The 21,628-nt window shown below is 31.7% G+C and overlaps 1 protein-coding gene across 2 annotated transcripts in view; it reads right to left on the bottom strand.

The window, feature by feature from the left end:
- Positions 1-474: 474 nt before the first annotated feature.
- The window catches only part of LOC134720797 (uncharacterized), a 29,962-nt gene continuing 8,808 nt past the window's right edge, over positions 475-21,628 (bottom strand). For both annotated transcript variants that reach the window (XM_063583310.1, XM_063583309.1), the window contains exons 4-24: positions 20,526-20,731; positions 19,742-19,862; positions 18,692-18,915; positions 18,174-18,399; positions 17,066-17,132; positions 15,856-16,399; positions 13,595-13,736; positions 12,149-13,462; positions 11,021-11,386; positions 9,960-10,220; positions 8,225-8,539; positions 7,694-7,912; positions 6,810-6,980; positions 6,235-6,333; positions 5,405-5,500; positions 4,913-5,027; positions 4,489-4,607; positions 3,108-3,221; positions 2,226-2,371; positions 1,781-1,949; positions 475-1,246 (exon numbers count right to left, since the gene is read on the bottom strand). In XM_063583310.1, the coding sequence (XP_063439380.1) occupies positions 1,208-1,246; positions 1,781-1,949; positions 2,226-2,371; positions 3,108-3,221; positions 4,489-4,607; positions 4,913-5,027; positions 5,405-5,500; positions 6,235-6,333; positions 6,810-6,980; positions 7,694-7,912; positions 8,225-8,539; positions 9,960-10,220; positions 11,021-11,386; positions 12,149-13,462; positions 13,595-13,736; positions 15,856-16,399; positions 17,066-17,132; positions 18,174-18,399; positions 18,692-18,915; positions 19,742-19,862; positions 20,526-20,731 (5,073 nt within the window). In that variant the 3' untranslated portion in view covers positions 475-1,207. The remainder of the gene's footprint in view (positions 1,247-1,780; positions 1,950-2,225; positions 2,372-3,107; positions 3,222-4,488; positions 4,608-4,912; positions 5,028-5,404; positions 5,501-6,234; positions 6,334-6,809; positions 6,981-7,693; positions 7,913-8,224; positions 8,540-9,959; positions 10,221-11,020; positions 11,387-12,148; positions 13,463-13,594; positions 13,737-15,855; positions 16,400-17,065; positions 17,133-18,173; positions 18,400-18,691; positions 18,916-19,741; positions 19,863-20,525; positions 20,732-21,628) is intronic.

Genomic DNA, 21,628 nt, shown 5'->3' with positions numbered 1-21,628 from the left:
CCCACTAGTGGTAACCCTTTAAACTGACCTAATCCAAAACTAAATACATTGTTGAATCAGCTTGCATTAGCATGCCTGTCTTACTTTTTCTGCTTCATTATGGTGAGAAAAAAACACTCCATTTTCGTGAACCAATCCTGTGTCAGGAACTTGTGATTGTTTCTTGTGCAATCTTGTTAGAACTAGTTTCCTATCAAATTTGTTTTCTAATAAATAAAAAATAAAATATATATCTTTGTACAAGTATTTTTATAGTAACCATACTGTCCACTTTTTTCTAATTGTAATAAAATCAATGAAGGTGGTGATTTATTTCATTTTATTCATATTTAATATATAAAATAAATAACAAATGACAAAAGCATTAATTTAAGACAATAACAATTTACAGCTGATTGATTCATGAGCTTCATCATATAATTTTCTGTAAAACTTACAAAAATACATACCACATCTTCCTATAGGAAGATATCTATAGTTTTTCAAACTGTCTAAATACTAAAAATCAAGGAGGGAATGCATTATTTTAATAGGAATTAAAACTAGTATTTTCAGATTGTAAACTATGGCAACTTGTCTTAAACCTTTGTGTATTTGTTTGGTTTATTGGTCTATACATAAACTTGATAAAAATGTTCATACATTGTAAATAATTTTTCTGCATGACATCGGCTTATCTTAATGAAAAGATTTATTTTTTCTTCCTTTGAGGGGAATAATTTCTGCAATTTTTACCCCTTGTTCCAATGTACAATTTCTGTAACTTAGGATAGGAACCAGTCCTAATTATTTAAAAATGAAATAAAGCCTTTTATTGTGCAAGCATTATGTCCATTTGTACAAATTAAGAACATTACACAGCTACTGTACATACATTTTTTTTACAATTATCATATGTTTCAATAATACCCATTATGTGATAACAATAACAAATTTTGAAATCACAGTTAAGCTGTGCCAATAAAGGTAATTCACAACAATTGCTACTTGATTGTGGGTGCAGTCTTCATGCTTAACCACATACACAGCAGCCCAGGCTTTAAAATTCTTTTTCGAACCTGTCAAAATCATTCCGTCAAGGCCAACAGAATCTATCCTTACTTTTCCTAAATCTTGAGCTTTAGTGCCTGTAGATTGAAAAGTGTATACTGGCCCTCAAGACAAGCTGGTAAGAGGTATTATTTTAAGAAGCTATAATAGTTCTGCTTTACTCCTGTCTGTTTAGAGGTTCAATTTCTCTAATAAACTGCAAATAGAAAAAGAAATCATTAAGATAATTATAGAACAATTATGATTCTATGAAATGGCCAAAAACATGAAACTTGTACCTAAAGAGAGGTGATATTAAGTACAATGTAAACGGATAACTTAGACATGATTTTAAAATTTGAATTGTTTTGCTGAAAAATGTTTGAAAGTCACATAATTGACAGCATACACTGAACTGATAGAAATCTATGACAAAAGCACATGTGTCCATAATAAAAAGGGAAAGTTAACCAAATTATTCTATCTATTATTTAAGGGAAGTGATATGAAAAATTGACAAATGACATTGTCATAGCTTAAAACGATCAATCAATTTTTAAGGTGGGTAAATCATAAATGTGTATTCAATCCAATTAAAAAGCTTGAAACAACAATGGTTTGATGTATAATCAACTATGGGATACTGTTTATATTTAAGTATTCATTTATCACACTATCAATCTATCTTCTTGTCAAGAATGAAGGTGTACAATATTAGGATGATATAAGGTGTACTGGATTGTAAACATACCTGTTCTAGTCGTTTACGATATTTAGCGTCAGTCTCATTTGCTTTTTTCTCTGGTACTTTCTTTTCCTCTCTTTCAATTAGTCTCTTTATGGCATCCACAGACATCATAGCCACTGGATCCACATTTCTTTTGTTTATTAAGCTGACTAAATATTCTTTGTAATGAATTCTGAAATTACAAAAAAAAAATCATAACATTCTAATCTACAAAACTTTTATTCAAAATGAAAATCTGGTAATTTATCAATCTAGATATATGACCTTTATAAATTATTCGGAGGTTCTTTAATTGGTGAATGAATAATTAACCCTAACATCAATGCAAAAAATATTTGTTGAAATAGAATCAAGCATTTCTAAAAATATATTTTCTCAAATATTTCAGTTTAACACATAGAATAAATAATATTAAGGCCAAATATGTCAGGTTAAATATAAAACTAACTTGCACAACCCAGCAAATCCTTCTTCCACCTCTCTCCCACAAGCTTCATCTCTTTTCCCTTCAGGATCCTCTTTTTGTTCCATAACAGGACATGATTGCCCTGCTTCCTGATCAGGTGCTGTGGTATTTATATGTATTTTATTGGTCTATAAAACAAAATGCAAATGTTTACAATGCCTGTCAAAAGTTCAGAATTCAAGGAATATTTAAAGGTAACTTCGAATGCAAAAGCTTTTTTGTAGAGGGAATTTTAAACTATCAAATATATTAAACATGGCAAAGTAAAACTTATGTTTGGGCAGTAACAATGAAGCCATTTATGCAGAGTCCCTAAACAATAACTCTGTACACACCTATACAGTTGATCCTAAAAAAAGCCTGGAAGTTTATCGTTAGTTCTTACACTAATTATTCTGACAATAAACTTGTTCTGTTTCCTTCAAGTATACATCAATCAGTTTTGGTGTATCTGTTCAGTATTCTTCTGATGTAGATAGAAACAAGAATGTGTCCTTAGTACACAGATGCCCCATCCCCATTATCATTTTCTATTTTCAGAGGACCATGAAATTGGGGTTAAAACTCTAATTTTGCATTAAAATTAGAAAGATCATATCATAGGGAACAAGAGTACTAAGTTTATTATTAACTACCCTGTCCAAAAACTTAAACCTGAAGTGGGACAGATGGCAGACAAACGAATGAAGGAACAGAATGACAAAACAAATGGACGAACAGACCAGAAAACATTATGCCCATAAATGGGACATAAAAAGTAAAAAAAGACTTAGAATGGAGAAATAGACTTTCTGCAATACTTTCTGAAGTAAGTAAAATTTAAGGTAACTTGCATTATATGTTGATGAATATCATGTTACTTACCTTGAGTAATTTCTGTAAGTCATCAAAATCTTCATCACGTAGGTAATATAAACAATTTCTAGGGTGATGACAATGTAAGCCTTGGCCTTGACATGATCGGTATTTTCTACAAACCTACAAAAGAGGAACAATATCATAATGTATATTTTACTTGAAAAGAGATATTGTAAACTTTCACCAAAAGGGTTGACCAAGATACACAGGTAAACTTGAAAAGTGGAAGTGGAAGAGAAAGGACAGAACCAGGGCTTCCAAAACGGTCATATATTCCGGACATTTGTGTAATGTCCGGTAAAAGTCCGGCTGGGCAAAGCATGAAACAGTCATATACTTTATAAATAGTTTTCAAGGTTTTTCGGTCATTTTAACATAATTCACGATCTTTTTGACCCAACCTTTTGCCTTTTGACATCAACACATTTCCAGTCATAAAAGTGACATGATGATTAATTACTATCAAAACAACCCCTACTTCAATACTTTCTAATTTTAATCAAGGCTAATTAGAAGTTGAACAGCTGAAATCTACCTGGTTAGGTGACAGGGGAACTATTTCCAGTACCAGACATAGTATTTATAAATTGATCGGTCTATTCAAAATTATTTTCTTATATTAAAGGGGTTTGTATTTAATTGATTTAGTCCAAAAGATTAAAATTATAAGAATTTAGTTGATCAACATGATTTGATGAAAAATTAAAAAAGGTTTTAAATGAAAAATCGTCAGAACTACATTGTATGAACTAGAACACGTGTTCACATGTGCACAGGTGAGAAATTTAATTATGCATCCAAAATTTCTTCAAAAATGCTAAATTATCATTGATACCTGTATCTAATGTTTATTTCAAGTATTTTGTTGAAGAAATAGCGTGGAAAGAGCTTCTTCACTACTTCACTCAGTCATGCTTTGTAAAATGTACACAGAATTTTACGTATCCGTTTATGGTCCAGGTTTTACCATTGTCAAGCCAACATCCGGTTGGAAAAATGTGATTTTCAAAAAGAAAGTAAAGTTTTTGACAATGTCATTTTGCACAAATAAAGAGTCTTAAGGCAGATATGAGCACGCTGATGTGAACATTTTGAATGATGCACTGCCAATTTAACAGTTTACATTCGAACATCAAATTCATATCAAAGTAAAGTTTAAATGTATAATGTCAATCATTGGAATGGCCATCTAATTACCATAATTGCCTTTTGTGACTATGTCTTAAAGGATTAAAATCGGGATCAGAAATAAAATGTCAGGCTAGCTCAAATATTTTTTGGAAGCCTTGGACAGAACCTTTTAATTTTTTTCTTCTTTAAATTGAAACAATGATTTAACATTTACTTTTATTAATCAAAAGCTTTTTATATAATAATGAAAACTTACTCCTTTCTGATGAAAAGGCTGTGAACATCCACTACAGAACTCAAATCCACATTGTGGACACTTAAAATGCATACATCCACCTTTGGCTAATGAAAACTTCATCTTACAACTTGGACAATCTAAAGTTGATAAAATAATTCCAAAATTAAATTATAATTGAATATGGGATGATATATATAAAGTAAAGCTAATATATTTGTGTGATCTATGTTTTTTTCTCTTTTGCCATCAAGAGGTTCTACTGTTAAGAAAGTGGTTCACCCAAGAAAGCAATTCTTCTTGCAGCTGATTTCCTAATGCCCGTAGAGTTAAACTTTGGTAGGCTTGCTTGCTCTGTTTGTATAAATGTTAATTTAAGCTTTATAATTATGATTGATGTCTTCAAACAATATATATTCATTCATGAACTATGTCATTAACTTACCGATGCCATTATCTTCTAAGTATCTAGCCAATCCAGCTGTTTGATTTTCAGGATCATTATCAATCTTCCACTGAGCATATTGTTCACAAGTTAAACCTTCGTGCTGATCTTCCCACTAAGAATAAACAGTTTTCAGATTTCAGTGAGGATATATATTCAACTGAACATATGAAAAAAATAGTAATGATAATTGAGATCATATAACACCATTGTCCATGCAAAATTGTGTTTGCTTATGCCTTACAAGTAACCCAGTTCCATTTAATAATAAAAGGATCTTGCCTAACAGTCAAAAACAATACTCAGTAAGATCTGATAGTACAAAATTTGTGCTTGAAAAATTAAATCCAGTATTTTGATTGGTTGAGTACAATAACTATACTCCAAACTTTTGTGACTGAAAGGCTTAAAAAAACTATAAAAAAAAAATTCGATGTAAAATTTCCATGTAATACTATTTGTAAATTAAAAAAAAAAAGAAATTCTTCTCACCATTTTCTTGCAATTAAAACATGTTCCTTTTTTGCAGGTAGGGCATGCCATCATCAGTGTTTGGTTACCAACTGCCCAAATAAAGCCATTTCCACACTACAATGTAAGAAGTCACAATTCAGCAGACTATCTTTTCTTGCAAATGTATAGCAGAATTTAAATTAAACAAGAATGTGTCCAAAGTACACCGATGCCCCACTGGCACTATCATTTTCAATATTCAATGGACCGTGAAATTGGGTAAAAAGTCTTAATTTGCCTTTAAAATTAGAAAGGTCATATCATAAGCATCACATGTACTAAGTTTCAAGTCTACTGGACTTTAGCTTCATCAAAAACTACCTTGACCAAACTTAAACCTGAAACACCCACTTTCATTTTTCTATGTTCAGTTGAACGTGAAATTGGGGTCAAAAGTCTAATTTGGCTTTAGAATTAGAAAGATCATATCTTAAGCAACAAGTGTACTAAGGTTCAAGTTGATTGGACTTCAGCTTCATCAAAAACTACCTTGACCAAAAACTTTAACATGCGGACGAACAAAAGGAGCTACAGACCAGAAAACATAATGCCCCCTACTATCGTAGGTGGGGCAGTAAAGTCAGAATTTGAAATATGAAATTTCAAATTTAATTTCAGTTTTACCAGAATTAAGTATATTTAAAAGCAAAATAGTATGCATCAAAAGAGCAAAATAAACCTCAATACTGACTGGAGTATGTTATTTTTGTAATTAAAAAAGTATTTTTTTCAATCTCATTGAACATTTCAATTCAAAAGAATATCATCATCATCATCATACCAGGTAAAATATGGCTTCTTGCACTTACATGAACACACCACCTAAAGTTTGGATCTTTCTGTAAATGCCAGTCTCGTAATTTGGAATGAAATAATTCCATCATATCCTGAGGAACCATGGTTTGTAGCTGGAAAATACAACATAAACACATGTAAACTATAGAAACCTATCTGAGCCATTTAACAACTTACATTGTCCTCAGTAAATTGGCTTTTTATTACGCAAACAGATCGGTCTTGGATCACCATTTTTAAATATATTTTTTTTTTGGACTCACTAGTTCATTAAATTTGATCAGAATGAATCAATTGTAAAGGGAAATTGTTAATATTTTTGTATATATTTGAGTTCTAATGAAAATTTCAACTGTTTAATTATAGTTTAACTTAATTGGTTTTTAAAATATGTGGAATTTATGAAGATTTGGATATCAAAATAGGAAGCTTTTTTTGTTTGAATTTTTTATTCAATGGAATATATCAGCTAAACAAGAACTTGTTTTACAACAAAATTATACTTGTTCAAATTAAACAAGTGTTAAAGGCGATCAAATCTTGTTCAGAAGTGGTTCGTTCCATTGGTATAGATTTTACTGTAGCTTACCAGTAATGTAAGGAAAGCTAAATAGTCTGAAGCCTCGTCAATATTCTCCATATCAGGCAGACTACACATCGGACAGTTCATGTTCCTGACATGTCTCTCACGTATCATTATCTCAAAGTTCTCCTTGACACAATGAACACACAATTTACAGTTACACCCAAGATTCCTTATCTGTAAATAGTAAGAAAATACAGTTGTTTTATAAAATATACAAAAAAGGTATGATTATAATATGAAAGTAATTAGTATAAAACATGTGCCATAAAAAAGCATGAGAGATCATAGATTCATACATAAAATATCATTAGGCTATTGCTTAAAATATGTTGGATACTGGCCTAAATATAAAGCAAAAACATTGACTAGTGAACCATGATAACAAGGTCAAGGTCAGATGAACCCTGCCAGACAGGCACGTTAACCTAACATTCATTCTATAAACCAATTATAGTTGATCTATTGCTGATTAACACATACCATGAAAACTTAACATTGACCTTCAGAATACAAAACATCTCATTCAAGGTATGAAGCATCAAGGTCTACTTTAACTATTGAAATATAAAGCTTTGTATAAATAGTTAATGTTGTTTCCACTCCTCAGTGTCTACAGTATAATCCCTGTCTGCAACTTTTGACAAGGTAAATTGAATCCATTGTATAACATGTTTAGCATAATTCATATAGTGATTAAGTCACCAAGTTCGTCATATAAATTCAATAAACTGTAGAAACAATGTTATTTTTAATAATTCAAAAGTCACCAAGTTTGTCATTTAAATTCAATTAACTGTAGAAACAATGTTATATTTAATAATTCAAAAGTCACCAAATTCTTCATTTAAATTCAATAAACTGTAGACACAATGTTATTTTTAACTTACTTTTGTCATTGGAAACTGACAATAACAGATTTCACAATATTGTTTAAGGAAGACAAGAGAACTAGCACGATCTCCACAGTTCCTTACAGCTTCAACAACCTCCTCTAACGAAGCTTCTATATTTTTAGTGGCAACTTCTTCATCTAAGATCCTTATCACAATTTCTGCTCGTCCCCAACTTTGCAGTTTCCCTTCAACAAGTATCAGTCTTAATCTTCTCTACAAATATATTTCAAGCTGTTTGAATCATATTCTTATACTTATTTTATTTATAAGATAATCAATAAATGGGAGTGATTTTATATGAAGTTTAATTTTTTTTTTTTTTTTAATTCGTTCATTTATTCTTTCCACGAAATTAACGTTATGAAATCCTCCCATTCTGCTTTTACAGTATCAATACTTATAAATCATGAATTTAAATAATCAACAACAATCCACTAATATTGGTTCCTAAGAAAATAAATGAATCCACAGTAATAGAATAATTTAAGAAACACAAACCTCAAGGTCAATTTAAGAAAAACAAACCTCAAGGTCAACAGTCCTGTCCTTGACTGTAGCTTGGAATGTGGTATAAGACAAGACACTGTTTGTCACACTGTTACAAATTTCATTAGCCCTAGCCATGGCAAGCTCCTGAGCCAACTTTTGATCATCCACCAATGGATTCTCTCCTTCCAGTTGTGCAACATTTTCTTCTGTCAGCCATATTCTGTCATAAAACAACTGCAGCCATTTTGAATTTAATTCATCTACAGAATTTTCAAGGTCACCTTGTGTATGCAGCATTGCTTGGAGTATATCTTCTCTAGCAAAGTTTCCATGACCTTCTATTTCACTGTACTACAATCAGATAAAGCATTAAGGGGTTATAAAGATCAAAACATTATTTTACAGTTTTAATACCAGATGAACTCAAACTATCAAGGAATTACCTCATGAAAAGATATTAGACAATGAATGTAATTAATCTTTATGTTCTATTTGTAGCCATTGCAGCCAAAGTTTGTTGACCAAATGGGATCATACATGTGATGGACTGTGAAACTAAGATCAGGAGATTGGGAAATTTTGGTCAGGAGATTGGGAATCAGATCAGCAGGTTTTTAATCGACATTAATTTTGTCATAAATGTAACCGTTCAATGTAGAAATTGTATTTTAAAGTGTTCATTCATTTATATCAGAATGTAATGTGTTTATACACCCTAGTACACTTGTTGCCTTTCTATTTGAATGATAACACGTTATCAAATAAAAATATTGAGAAGAATCCGTTTCTTGTTTTGTGTTGTGTTTGATAATTGATTGTTCACTGCTTGCAAATAAATGATTATATACAAATAAGAAAGAAATAGGCTATACATGTGTATATTTTTGTCATGATAAATTAATTAAAAAATAACTAACAATATTAATAGTAAATTGCATCTTTTTTTAGCATCATAAAAGTCATATTTCTAGAAACTTGAGACTGTGTTTAAGATTTTGCTTTTTTTAGTTGAATGACTGAAAACCTATTTTACTGACCAAATTTAATTAGACATTTCCAAATCTATGGGTGTGGGTTATGCAAAGTGTTCAATTGATACAGAGGTTTATTCAGTCCAACTACATGCAAAATTCTGCATATTATTTAAAAATATCTTGGTCATAATTCTTATATAAATTTCAATTTAATCTTTGAAAAGAAGTCTAGATTCCCACAATATTTTGTAATTTTGTATTTTATATTATTCTATTTGTCCCAAAACATTTAAATTCATTTAAATACCATCCTTTTATGATTATTTGATTAAAATATAATTCATTTATTTTACAACTTATATTTTTAAATGATAAATAACTTATAACAGAATAAATCAAAATCATGATTTAAAAAAATCTAATACACAAAGTTTTTATCACCAAAGCTGTCAAGTGAAGCCATATAATTACACATCTTCTTTGATTTACAGGTAAAATTTAACACATATTTCATACACAGGATTTTTTTTATCCTTAACGGGAGGACGGGAGGAGAGACCCCTGAAAACTGGATTATTGTACTCCAGTCGGGAGGTTCACATGTATGTGGGATAAAAGTTGTTGGCTTCTTAGGGTCTTAGAGACTATTAACATTTAATTTACCAAATTTCTTTAAACTAAAGTGATAATCATTATCCTCATAACTTGTCCTATAACTGTAATATTTGTTTAAATATTTCTTACATTCTTATAAAATACCAAACAAATCATAATAATTGTTGGAGTCAAATCCTTACCAGTTTTTTTCTGTATTCTACACACATTCTAGCTGCGTTCACCTCATTTCCAGTGTGTTTGAGAGCCTCTTTGCTCTCTATCAGAGATAACTCTCCAACATCATTCTGTTCCATCATAGCTCCCTGATTGGTCGCTGAATGTATCACCCTGTCAACCAATGGTATCCATTTTTCTCTCAACCATTTACCAGCAGGTACATCACCAGAAAGTTCCACAGCTAGCTCCACTTCTTCAGCATCAATTCCATCCTTCTCACAATTCTGTCAAATATATTGTCAATGTTAATACACAAATAACATTTGATAAAACATTGCTGTTAATTCAGGAATTAATGCAATGTTTTTATTAATGACCAATGAATATGACAGGGAGTAAATTACAAATCGTTTTTTCACTAGCTGTACTTTATAACCATGATGGGATTAACCATATTTAGAAATAGTATCATTTTCACATTTTGTTCCATGTCATAAATTAGAGGAAAAACACCTTCTTTTTTATTCCATAAAAATTAAGAAACAACAGCATTTTAATTTAAAGAGTTGCTACAGTCAATAGGTGATTTGATGGTCACAAATACAGTTTTACTTATTACACATAGCAGAGCCAATAGAACAACTATTTGTGAACATCAAATCTGAATTTCCAGCCATGTGGCATTCATCATATTATCTAGGCTGGGTTCAACTATATTTGAATATCAGAAATAACCAATTTGTTTTCTTAACAGTACTAATAAACAATACTAAATTAACACAAATTATTAATATCAAAATCATTTGATCTTTTAAATTTTAGAATATTAAAAACCCACCTTATTTCAATATGTATATTTATTTTTAAAGTAAAATTAAAAAAAATATATAATCTATTTTAGGATCACCTCTGGATGCAGTATTTTCTCGCTGGTTGAAGACCCAATGGTGACCTTTAGCTGTTGTCTGCTCTTTGGTCAGGTTGTTGTCTCTTTGACACATTCCCCATTTCCATTCTCAATTTTATTAGAAGGTATTTGACATTAAATGGTACTTGCAGGACTTTAACTTGATTATAATTTTACCTTCAAAAGCATGAGTAACTTTTTCCCTTCAAACTGCATTTCCTCTTGTTTTTTCCTTCTCTGTATGTCTTCCAGAGTCTCAGCAAAATTCTTCCCAGTGCTTGAGCCAGAAAACTTTTCTGCTGAGAAAGGGGACCCTACCACCATCTTGCTTGGTGATTCTTTGGGTCTATTGATCATTTTGGGAGTTGACTGGACAGGTTTTGTAACTTCAGGTTTGATGTTAATCACTGTTGTCGTGACTACTGGAACTGGATCAGGTAATTTTGCTTTTGGTAATGCAGATTTCAGGGCCGCTGCTTGTAAATTTTCTTTTTCTACTCTTTCTTTGTACTGTTTCTGAGCAGCTATTTTTTCATTATAAATCTAAACAATAAATATATGACAATATACTATATATCTTCAGATTTGTTTGGTTCTGAAACATGGGTCTACACAAAAACAACATGGTAACTAAAATTTTGCATGACATAAGAATATAAACAAATGTTCTTCTATGAGCAACTGGAAAATAAGTTGAGACAAACAGGCATATTAAAAACCGAACTTGCATTATGTTTTCTATTTAAATGTACAGCTCATAAACCCTATATTTTGTCATAATAAATTAGAAATCCCATTATTACAGTAAATTCAGTAATATTTTCAAAAGTTGGTTTATTAATATATATAACAACCTTCAGGGTTCTCACTAAGGATTCAAGTCCAGGGACTCTTCATTTTTGGACATGTGAGTCCAGCAGTTGAAAGATGTAATTTTATTGATATATGATATCCATAACAAAATGAAGCAAGGAAATGTCATCAAATTTCGATTATTTTCAACTTGTGTTATAAAAATGATGATGTATGTGCTTAGTTGATACAACATTTTACAATTTTGATGCATCTTTGGACTAACAAGTCTTGAAAATGATGAGTCAAGATAGATTTTGATGTGACTCATGAATTAGTGAGAACCCTGAACTTTAATTAATAATGACAAATGAAACACTTATCTCATTGTTTCAAGTTGATATGATGTATTACAATTTAAAACAAATTTCCTCAATTTGTTGTTGGAATGATAAAAATTCAAAATGTTGTAAGACAGGAAGTGACTGCTAGTTAGATCTAATAATCCCTTACCTGATCAGTTATTTCTCCAATTTTTTGTCCAATTTCCAAGACAGCCGTCTCATTCTCATCATCAATACTAGGATCCTTAGCTTTATCAGTGGTATCACAGACTGACGTAGAGGCATCAACATATTGAGGCTTCCCACTTGTTTTACAACACATGTTACAGATCTTTGTATTATTCCTGTTATGAAGTGTACAGTGAGAACAGATCCATGTCCGTATATCTTGAGAATTAGTTACGACTGTCTCTAATTTTTTCTGACTTTGAACAATTGAGGTTGACAGTGTAGGAACATTAACATATGAATGAGGAGGATTAACTCCTAGAATTTGTCTATGTGGAATTGGTGGGGTCAGCTTTAGTGTATTTTGCTGATTTTGTCGTTCTTCCTTTTGCATTGTATCTTGGGTCATTTGTTGGGGCTTAGGATTAAGGTTTGGTAAAACATTGTCCATTTTTTCCTCAAATGACCTTTGGTGAGTTGTTTTTTGCTGACCTCTATCAATTCTTGGAGGAATGGTGGCATGGAATTGCTGTTTCACAAAATTCTGTGACGATGGTGGTGATTGATACACTCCTGGAAAGTCGGGAGGTCTAGGCTGATTACTAAATATTTGTGGATATTGAATATTTTGATGAGCTGAAATAAGCTGAGGAGTTGCTGGTATTAAGCTGTATCCAGGTTGACCTTGACTTTCTGGAGAAATACTTCCAGTTATTGTTGACTGTGGTATGAGGCTATATACTAAGAAGCCAGGTGATTGGGTAACAATCTGTGGCTGGTTACTTTGGATGTGACTAGGTTGTCCTCCATAATAAGGAGGAGGGAAAATTACTGGCTGACTTAAAACATCAGGAAGACTTCCTTTCCTTGGTGTAAAGGAGTTTTGTTCATCCCCCCTTAAGGCTTGTTCAAGTTCTCTTTCATATTTTTCTAATTCCATTTTCTCTCTTGTTAACATTCCCTTTTTCTTGTACAATGAAGCATATTCAGGGTCTGAGAAAAACTGACCATTTTGAGAAATTAATTCGTTGATTTTTGTTTCTACATCTTCAATTTCCTCACGAAGAGTCATCAAATTTATATCAACTTTTGACTTTCTTCTCTGAAGGTCAGGGATTGCCAAAATAGAGGGCAGCAGACGTGAAGTAGGTGGTCCACCTGGTGCTGTGCTAGATTGATTCTGTTGATGACCCTGGCTGAGAGAGGAATTCATTTGCTGCTGATGCTGCAGTTGGTTTCTGGGAAATTGTTGGTTTGCAAAATAAGGCTGACTTCCCATTTGAACTTGCTGGTTATTGAAGAACTGCTGACCACCCTGTTACAGAAAAAAAAACAAGAAAAATTTTGACTTTTTCCAAAACAATTCGCAAATGAATGGAAACGAAATTATTCATTTTTCCTTAGAAATTCTGTTATGTAAATATCATTAGAGAAAAAGGACACTTACACTGGCCATACTAGGAGAAGAAGAGAGCTGCATGTGTGACATGGGACTTCCTGACATGGGACTTCCATATGCTTGGATGGGTCCAACAACATTGGTCTGGTGAGAGTAACCATAAGGTACCTGGTGTTGATTTGACCAACTCCTGCACATGAAAAAAAATTAAAATGTTCAGAAAGATTTTATCATTGAATGGTTTTCAATTTAAAATATCTTTTTAAAATATTTGAATACTACATCAAAAAGATTTAAGAAAACACTTATGGTATGCATATTTAACTGCTTTGTTCTCATTCACAGATAACAAATGGATTAAGACATTGTTTATGTTTTACTAACAAATAGGTAGTTATATTTTCCTTCTAAACTGAATAGTATGTAATGTTGTCAATAAATTGCTCCACCAGAGTGTGTGTGTTGTGCCAAAGCTATTTAACATTGTGGTGGATTTCTGTTTAAAATTCTACTAAGTATTTGTAAGAAAGATCAGATGCCAAGCAATCCAATGTTTTGTAGAAATCCTAATCCACATCAAATTAACACATCCATCAATATTGAAGAACCTAATAATCAGACTGATTATAGTGTTCTATATGTAATTTTTGTAATGTTAAGAATAGAAAAAACAACAATTTCATTTTTATATATGTTACACTCAGAAACGTGTCCTTCCCCCCAAACGTGTCTGATTCCCCCAAACGTGTCAGCATGACGTTACTGAACTGCAAAACATTTTTAAGTTGTAAAACAGCGCCAAAGCATGTCATTTGTATAAACGCCTAAATGTGTCCATTTTTAATAAACACCCAAACATGTCCAATCCCCTAAATGTGTCCATATTTATTTTTTACTGGAAATGTAATTCGTGTCAATATTATAAATACTTAGGTTATTTGGTTATATTGCTCTTTCATTAACGTATACTCATTTTGCTATTTCATTAAAAAATAGAAAATAACTTAAGGTGTTTTTTTCTAAACCGGCAGAAACCTGGGTAAAAGTGGGAACGTTCTTTAAGATATGTTAGATGTAAATGTAGGCAGCCATGGTCAGTTAAATTGTAGATATAAAATCAGATACCTCGCGTAGGGAGAATTTCACATTCACTGCGCAATTCATACTGAAGTTATAAAAAAAATCGTTTTTACAGCTCGCTCTTGAGGTTTTTTAAAATTCAAATCCCAATTATAGTGCTAGTGTTAATCCTGAATAACCGTAAACCTTTAGGACCAATCCTCAATTCTATGATAATAGAACCTATCTACCGTATAAAAAAAGAAAATGTGATGTGCTTGAAAATGAGACAACTCTCCACAAGAGACCATGACCATGGCCACATGACACAGAATTAACAACTATAGGTCCCTGTCACCTTTAATAATGAGTAAACTACCGCATAAATAGCTATAAATGGCCCCGAAAGCACAAATGTATGTTTGCTAACATAACATCATTTAAATAATGCATAAAATATTTGACACTGGACATAATTTCTCTTGTTTGTGTGTCTTTAGTGATGCTCGAAACCAACAATTTATTAAAAAAAAAATGACAATCAGTTTATGATTTGAAGAGCTTTTACAATACCATACTGATCGAGAGTTGAAAAAGGAAGTCAATTCCGCTGAAAGCCCGCCGTGCAATATTTGGATTAATATAAAGGATCATCGGTGGTTTTAAGTACAGTTCATTTAAATGTTGCAGATTGAATTTACACTTATAATAATAAGAATTAACCTGCATAAAACAAACTACATACTAATAAATGACCACTTCATCAATTATGTCTCCCATCATAGAATAGCCATAAACGTTATATCATTCGAAAAATGAGTGTATTAACGCTAAAAGACGTGAGACGTTCTGGCGTGCAATAGTAGACACGTTTTGGCGAATAACAATTATCGGACACGTTTGGGGAATATTGAATATTACAGCCACGTTTGGGAAGATTAGACACGTTTGGGGGAATCGGACACGTTTCGGGGGAAGGACACGTTTGGGAGTGTTACATATATACAATTAAAAAAAATACCATAATAGCTAACAAAGAAATTTGCTTCAACGAACTACATACACATAATAGAATCATGGTACTAAAAAATTATAATGTACAATCAAGTCCATAAAAAATTACTACGAGGTACACAAAACTTGAGAATTCAGCTATTAAACATGTAGTTTTTTAAAAATCTTTTGGTCTTTGGTGTATAGTTGTTTCATTGAAAATCATACTTCTTATCCTAATTTTCATATAAAGTTACCCTGTTTGCACACTTTGTGGCTCCATCATATTAGACATCTCTGCCATGCCACTCTCCCCTGCTGAAGTTGCCCTTGCACGTCCATGTCCCTCTACTCCAAGATTCTGCATTCGATTGGTTAAATAAGACATACCAGGTCGTTTTTCAGCACCCATTGACTGAGGATTTTTGAAATTAGCCATTGTCTGAGGAGAATTGAAATTAGCCATTGCCTGAGGAGGATTGTAATAACCCGTCTGCTGAGGAGGGTTGTAATTAGCTGTCACAAAGCTATCACCGCCACCACCATGTGGCATTGTCATGTCAGTTCTTCCTTCATGTGATGAAACTTTCCTTACTTGAGGTGTTTCCCCATGTGATATAATTCTTGGCTTTTGATTGGGTAAATGGTCATCAGCCTCTCCTGCAATGTTTTCCCGTCTGTGGTTCTGTCGTCTAGGATGCTGATGCCATTTATCATCACAGTCTAAACAGAGTTGTTTATTATCACATATCTCACATATCACTTCTGCCTGACGATTACCACATATATCACAAGCTGAACCTAAAAAAACCACATTAAGTTAATTTATAAGTTATTTGATTATCAATTAATATGACTGCATTTCAAATTAGGTAAGTATAAGAATAGTTAAAATAGCTGATATAGTTCAGTCATTAATTTTGTAATTTTTTCCCTAAATCAACTGAAAATTTGGTGTTATCCTTTCTGTCAGACTTTAATTTGTTAACAATGTTAAAGATGTCCATATATAGTAAAAGTGCACTCTCTATCCTACATGTATGCTAATAATATCTATTCCCCTTAATAGCCTTTTAAATTAACTTTCTCATCTCCTCATTCAAACTATAAATAAAATGTTTTCATAGAGTGGTAAATATAAATGGAAAAGCATTATAAAGTTATCAGAATGCAGATTTAATATTTTTTGAACATTTATGATTCTTGGTAAAGTTAATTTTGTTCAACTTGCTGAATATGTCAGTTTTATTTTAACAGAGGTTAAATGCAAAAGGAATGTAACAAGTATGACAAATATGGCAGCTGCTTTTTGGACAGAAAGGAGTTGGTCCAGAACAGGCTAAATTTGACTCTTGTAATAAAAAACTCTGGTGCTATTTCAAAACAAGGTAAAGGTTTTACAATCTTAGGGGCTTAACCATCAGACTGCTAAATTTCTATGATATATTTTTACAAGTGAAAACCTACCGCTTGGAAATACTGATTCCTCTGTAGAAGTATTTACAATGCTGTCATTGTTTAGTTGTGTTGATGGCTGTCAATTAAAAATGAACTTCATGTTATATCTTATATTAAGTTTTTGGTCAAAGTGTACATGTACAAAATCTAAATTTTATCTGACAGATCATAAGACATGTAAGAGAAGATAAATGAGACAGGCTTGCTAGGCCTTTTGTCATGTTTTTGTATTCAGTGCAAATCCATTGCTAATAACCACTTCGTCCATCGCATGGTTTCAAATGACAATTTACAAATATATTAGATATAGAGTTGAAACAAATTATTTCCATTCTGCCATGTTAAAATGTAGACAACAAAACTTGTGAAGTTTAACTGGATTTGGAAGTGATATTTTGTGAACTTAGCCTACTCCTAGTTGATAAACTATATCAAACTAAGTCCTAAGTATACTGTAAACCAACTTATTTTTTCGTGGATACTTTATCATTGTTTATGTTGCATTTTTGGGGTTCTGGTGTCAGTTTCACAAAAAAACTTACGACTAAGATTGATCGTAAGTTATACTGAATTGTTCATGACTTACAATCAACTTTAGTCGTAAGTTTTTTTGTGAAATCAACTCCTGAATTTTACAGATATATAGGGAAAAATCCCAAGTTTTACATTTTCATGACTATTTATATTCACTATTTTTTTCTATTCTTGAAAGTCGAGAGAATAAATTATTCACAAAAATAAACGCAACAGTAGTAAACCGCTGTTCAAACTCATAAATCCATGGACAAAAAACAAAATCAGGGTAACAAACCAAAACCGAGGGAAACGCATTGAATATTAGGGGAGAACAACGACGCAACATTAAAATGTAACACACACAGAAACGGACCAAGCATCAGACAAAATCCCACGAGAATAACACATATAACATCAAAATCAAATACATGAATTTGGGATAGACAAGTACCGTGACACGTCTTATCGCAATGTGAATTTATACTCAAAAATAAGAGAAAACAAATAAAGCAACGTTAAAATGTAACACACAAAGAAACAGACAATACTATAACAAAAGTTAATATAAAAAATAGATGATTTACAGTATTCAATAACATACCTGAGCTTGTGGAACACTAGGTTCTGACATGACACTAGGTGAATTCTCTGATGATACAGGTTTGGAAGTTGATGTTGACGTAGAGATAGAAGGTGACGACGACTCATTGTCATGTGACATTAATGAAATAGACTTCCCTTGTGCCATCAGCTTGGCCATAATAGGTATTTGGTTGGAGTCAATACGACCTAAACTTGGCTGAGCATTGTGTAACTGTTGTGCAGTCCTGGAAAAAAAAGATTAATTGATTAATTGTTGTTTAAGGCGGTACCTAACACAACAGGGAGATAACTCTGTAAAGGAATATTAAGCTTCTCAATGATCAAAACTAGTGTTTGTCAAACTGCTATATAACCAGTGAAATTTTGATGATAAAATGGTTGGTTTAATTTTTTTTAAATTTTTAAATTTTTGTTAATAGGTCAAAGTAAGTACTATGTTATTTATTCATGTATTGATAATGTTGAGAAAACACCTGTGAATTAATCTAAATTTACACATATATATCTATAACTTACACAATGGATTGTGGAACAACAAATTGTGGTTGAGATTGTGCTTCCTGTACGCCAGTATTAGCTGTAACATAGCTGAAGGCAGATGATTCTGGTCTAGAGAGCTGTTGACTTTGATCTGCTGCTGTTCTATAACTGCTAGGAGTCGGACTAGACAATGGACTGTTACCATACTGTGATGTGGATAAACGTGTCTCGGGGAGATAACTGTCAGGCTTTATTGTAGGCTAAAAATAAACCACTTTATTGTTATAAAAAAATGTCTGATAAAGCAAGAAAAGAAAAACTTTATGAATAACAGTAATTATATTTTAATGTATGTTGCAGGATTGGAATTTATATATTTTTTATAATTGTTTATAATTTATTTTGGTTCAAAGGTAGTATAATATACCCCTGAAAAACCAATGGTTGTAGAGTGTTGGTTAAACAAATTATAAAGCCTAAAAGTTGTAAAGGCTATTGTATGTTATTTGGTCAGGTTGTTGTCACCTTGACATATTCCTAATTTCCATTCTCAATTTTATTACTTTAATTTTAGATACAAAAAAAATCATTATCAATTGATTGTGATCATGCCTAACTTGTCTTTATTGTTATGAGTGATTTACATATGTTTTTTGACAACAGGATGTTTATTTTGGTTTTGTATCAATTTTACCACAATTTATATATGTACAATACAATTTAATAGTGTGATCATTAAGCGACATCCAATAAAATTGGTATCCAACGAATAATATTGAATCCACAGTTATCAATCTTAAACAATACCTCAATGCAAACCTATCTTAAAAATTTGAATTGCCTTGTCATTAAAACCTAAGATGACAGTTATATAAATTCCCAGCTGACTGTTCCGTTTTTATTGTTTATAGTTATCTACCTCAAGTTTAGACCATTTTTTAAATCCATTCCAACATCGAATAAAAATATAGTTATTGTAATAAATCAAGGGTCTTGTCTTTCAAATTCTTATTTATCAAAATTATCTATTGATTTTTCCTTTTACTATTTCATAAATGCCAAACTATTATAAACAATCAAACAAACCTGGTTAAGAGAAGGTTCTCTGACTTGGCTAACTGAAGTAACTTGATTTGCAGGTCTATTGTCTAACACTGAACTTGGATCAACCTGCTGTAGTTTGTTCCGAAATCTCTTTAATTCTATTCTAAAGATAGATAGAGCATTCAAGTAGAAAATAATACAATATAACATTCTATGTTCCCTGACCTCTTCAGTTCTATTCTGAAGATACATGTCGATAAAGCATTCAAGTAAAAAATAATACAATATAACATTCTATAAACGATTCATGTAGAAAGATATGATGGCTCAATACCAGTGTAAACATTTATAATAAATGTAGAATATGCCCATAGGACACACATAATGGCCCTACCTGCATATTATATTATAAAGACACATAACTAGAGAACTGTAACAGTGACACCACCCATATTTGAACATGATCAGTGTTTAATGGTTATAAGCATTGTATATAATATTTGTTTGAGGAAAACTACCGGTAGAGAACAGAAAACAATTTGGGACGTATGTATAGAGGGACAAGATTACACTTAATGCATCCTTTGCCAAGCGACAGACACCAACATGGAAAATAATTCTATCTTGTTTTTGAAATTAAGGTGCTTTTCAGAACTCTCCAGTTTAAATCAATAAATAAACTTTACCATTTATCATGTTTGTAACAAGCTGTTTTGAAAGTTAACATGAATTTTTGATTCATGAAAAATCTGAAAAAGTCTTGAAGTATATTTCTATTCCATAGTCTCTGAGATTTAGTCTGGATTAAATCCAGTAAAACACTTACAAAGTATTCTGCGGGAGAAGTTTGTCAATAAACTGGCTATGTGGATGAGATCCCGTAAGGAACAACTGAAGTTCTTGTTTACCAAGTAATATATCAGCCAACATTTGAGTGAGAACCTCTGGATCTGTTTTACCGTCATCTGGGAATGCTAGTCCATCCTTTATATCCTTTGTATAGCCCATCATCTTCATTAATTCTCTTCCTCCCTAAAAATACAGGTTTTTCTTTAAACTTTAGCGCTTTCTTCATTTGAAATCATTCATATAACTCTTATCTCATTTGTTCCATGTTTAGAGACTGAAAACTTCTACCCCAAATCATTTAAACAACAGGGCTGATATGCATTAAACCACTTAAGAAAAGATATTCGTTCGTAGAACTAAGTAATTGTAGGACATGTAAAGCGATCTGTATTTTCAGAACAGATCCCATTAAGTAGCTTTATGCATCCAGGCCCAGAGATAAAAGAACAAAGTTCCAATGTCCTGTGTTTTATCTGTCCAAGGGTAATAACTAGAAAAAATACTTTGTTTGTTCTTTAAATGTTTAAAATTAACTTGAAATCAACATCCAATATATATATCAAACATTTCCAAGGGGCATAACTCATTAAATATAATTAAACAGCACTTAGTTTTTTTAAATTGTCTAAGACATTGCTGTTATAAACCAGATATCAATTTGATAGACATCTGGCAATATTGTACAAATGCCAGCACTACTAATGCAATTTTTCATATAATGTTTAAATATTTCTAAGGGTCATAATTCATTTAAAATGATTGATCAGCATTGGTTTGTGAGACTGTCTGAGACTTTGCTAATATAGACCTACGATATAAGTTTCATAAAAACCTGTCAAGAATTGTAAATGTGAGAGTGCTAACAATTCAATTTTCCATATAATCATTGTTTCCAAGGGCATAACTCTGGTGAAAAATAGTTGAAAGGCACTGATTTTCAATTTTATCCCAGACATTGCTAAAATAAATCTATGATATAAGTTGATGATAATTGCATTAAAAACGTCATGTTCCTTTCCAAATAACTTGTCAAACATCGTTTTTTTTTGTAAATTTTCTTGCATTCGTCCGCCATTGACC

The sequence above is a fragment of the Mytilus trossulus genome, chromosome 6 (assembly GCF_036588685.1).
Source record: "Mytilus trossulus isolate FHL-02 chromosome 6, PNRI_Mtr1.1.1.hap1, whole genome shotgun sequence".
Classification (NCBI taxonomy): domain Eukaryota; kingdom Metazoa; phylum Mollusca; class Bivalvia; order Mytilida; family Mytilidae; genus Mytilus; species Mytilus trossulus.
The sequence above is the reverse complement of the archived record's forward strand: the minus strand, read 5'-3'. Positions and strand labels throughout refer to the sequence as shown.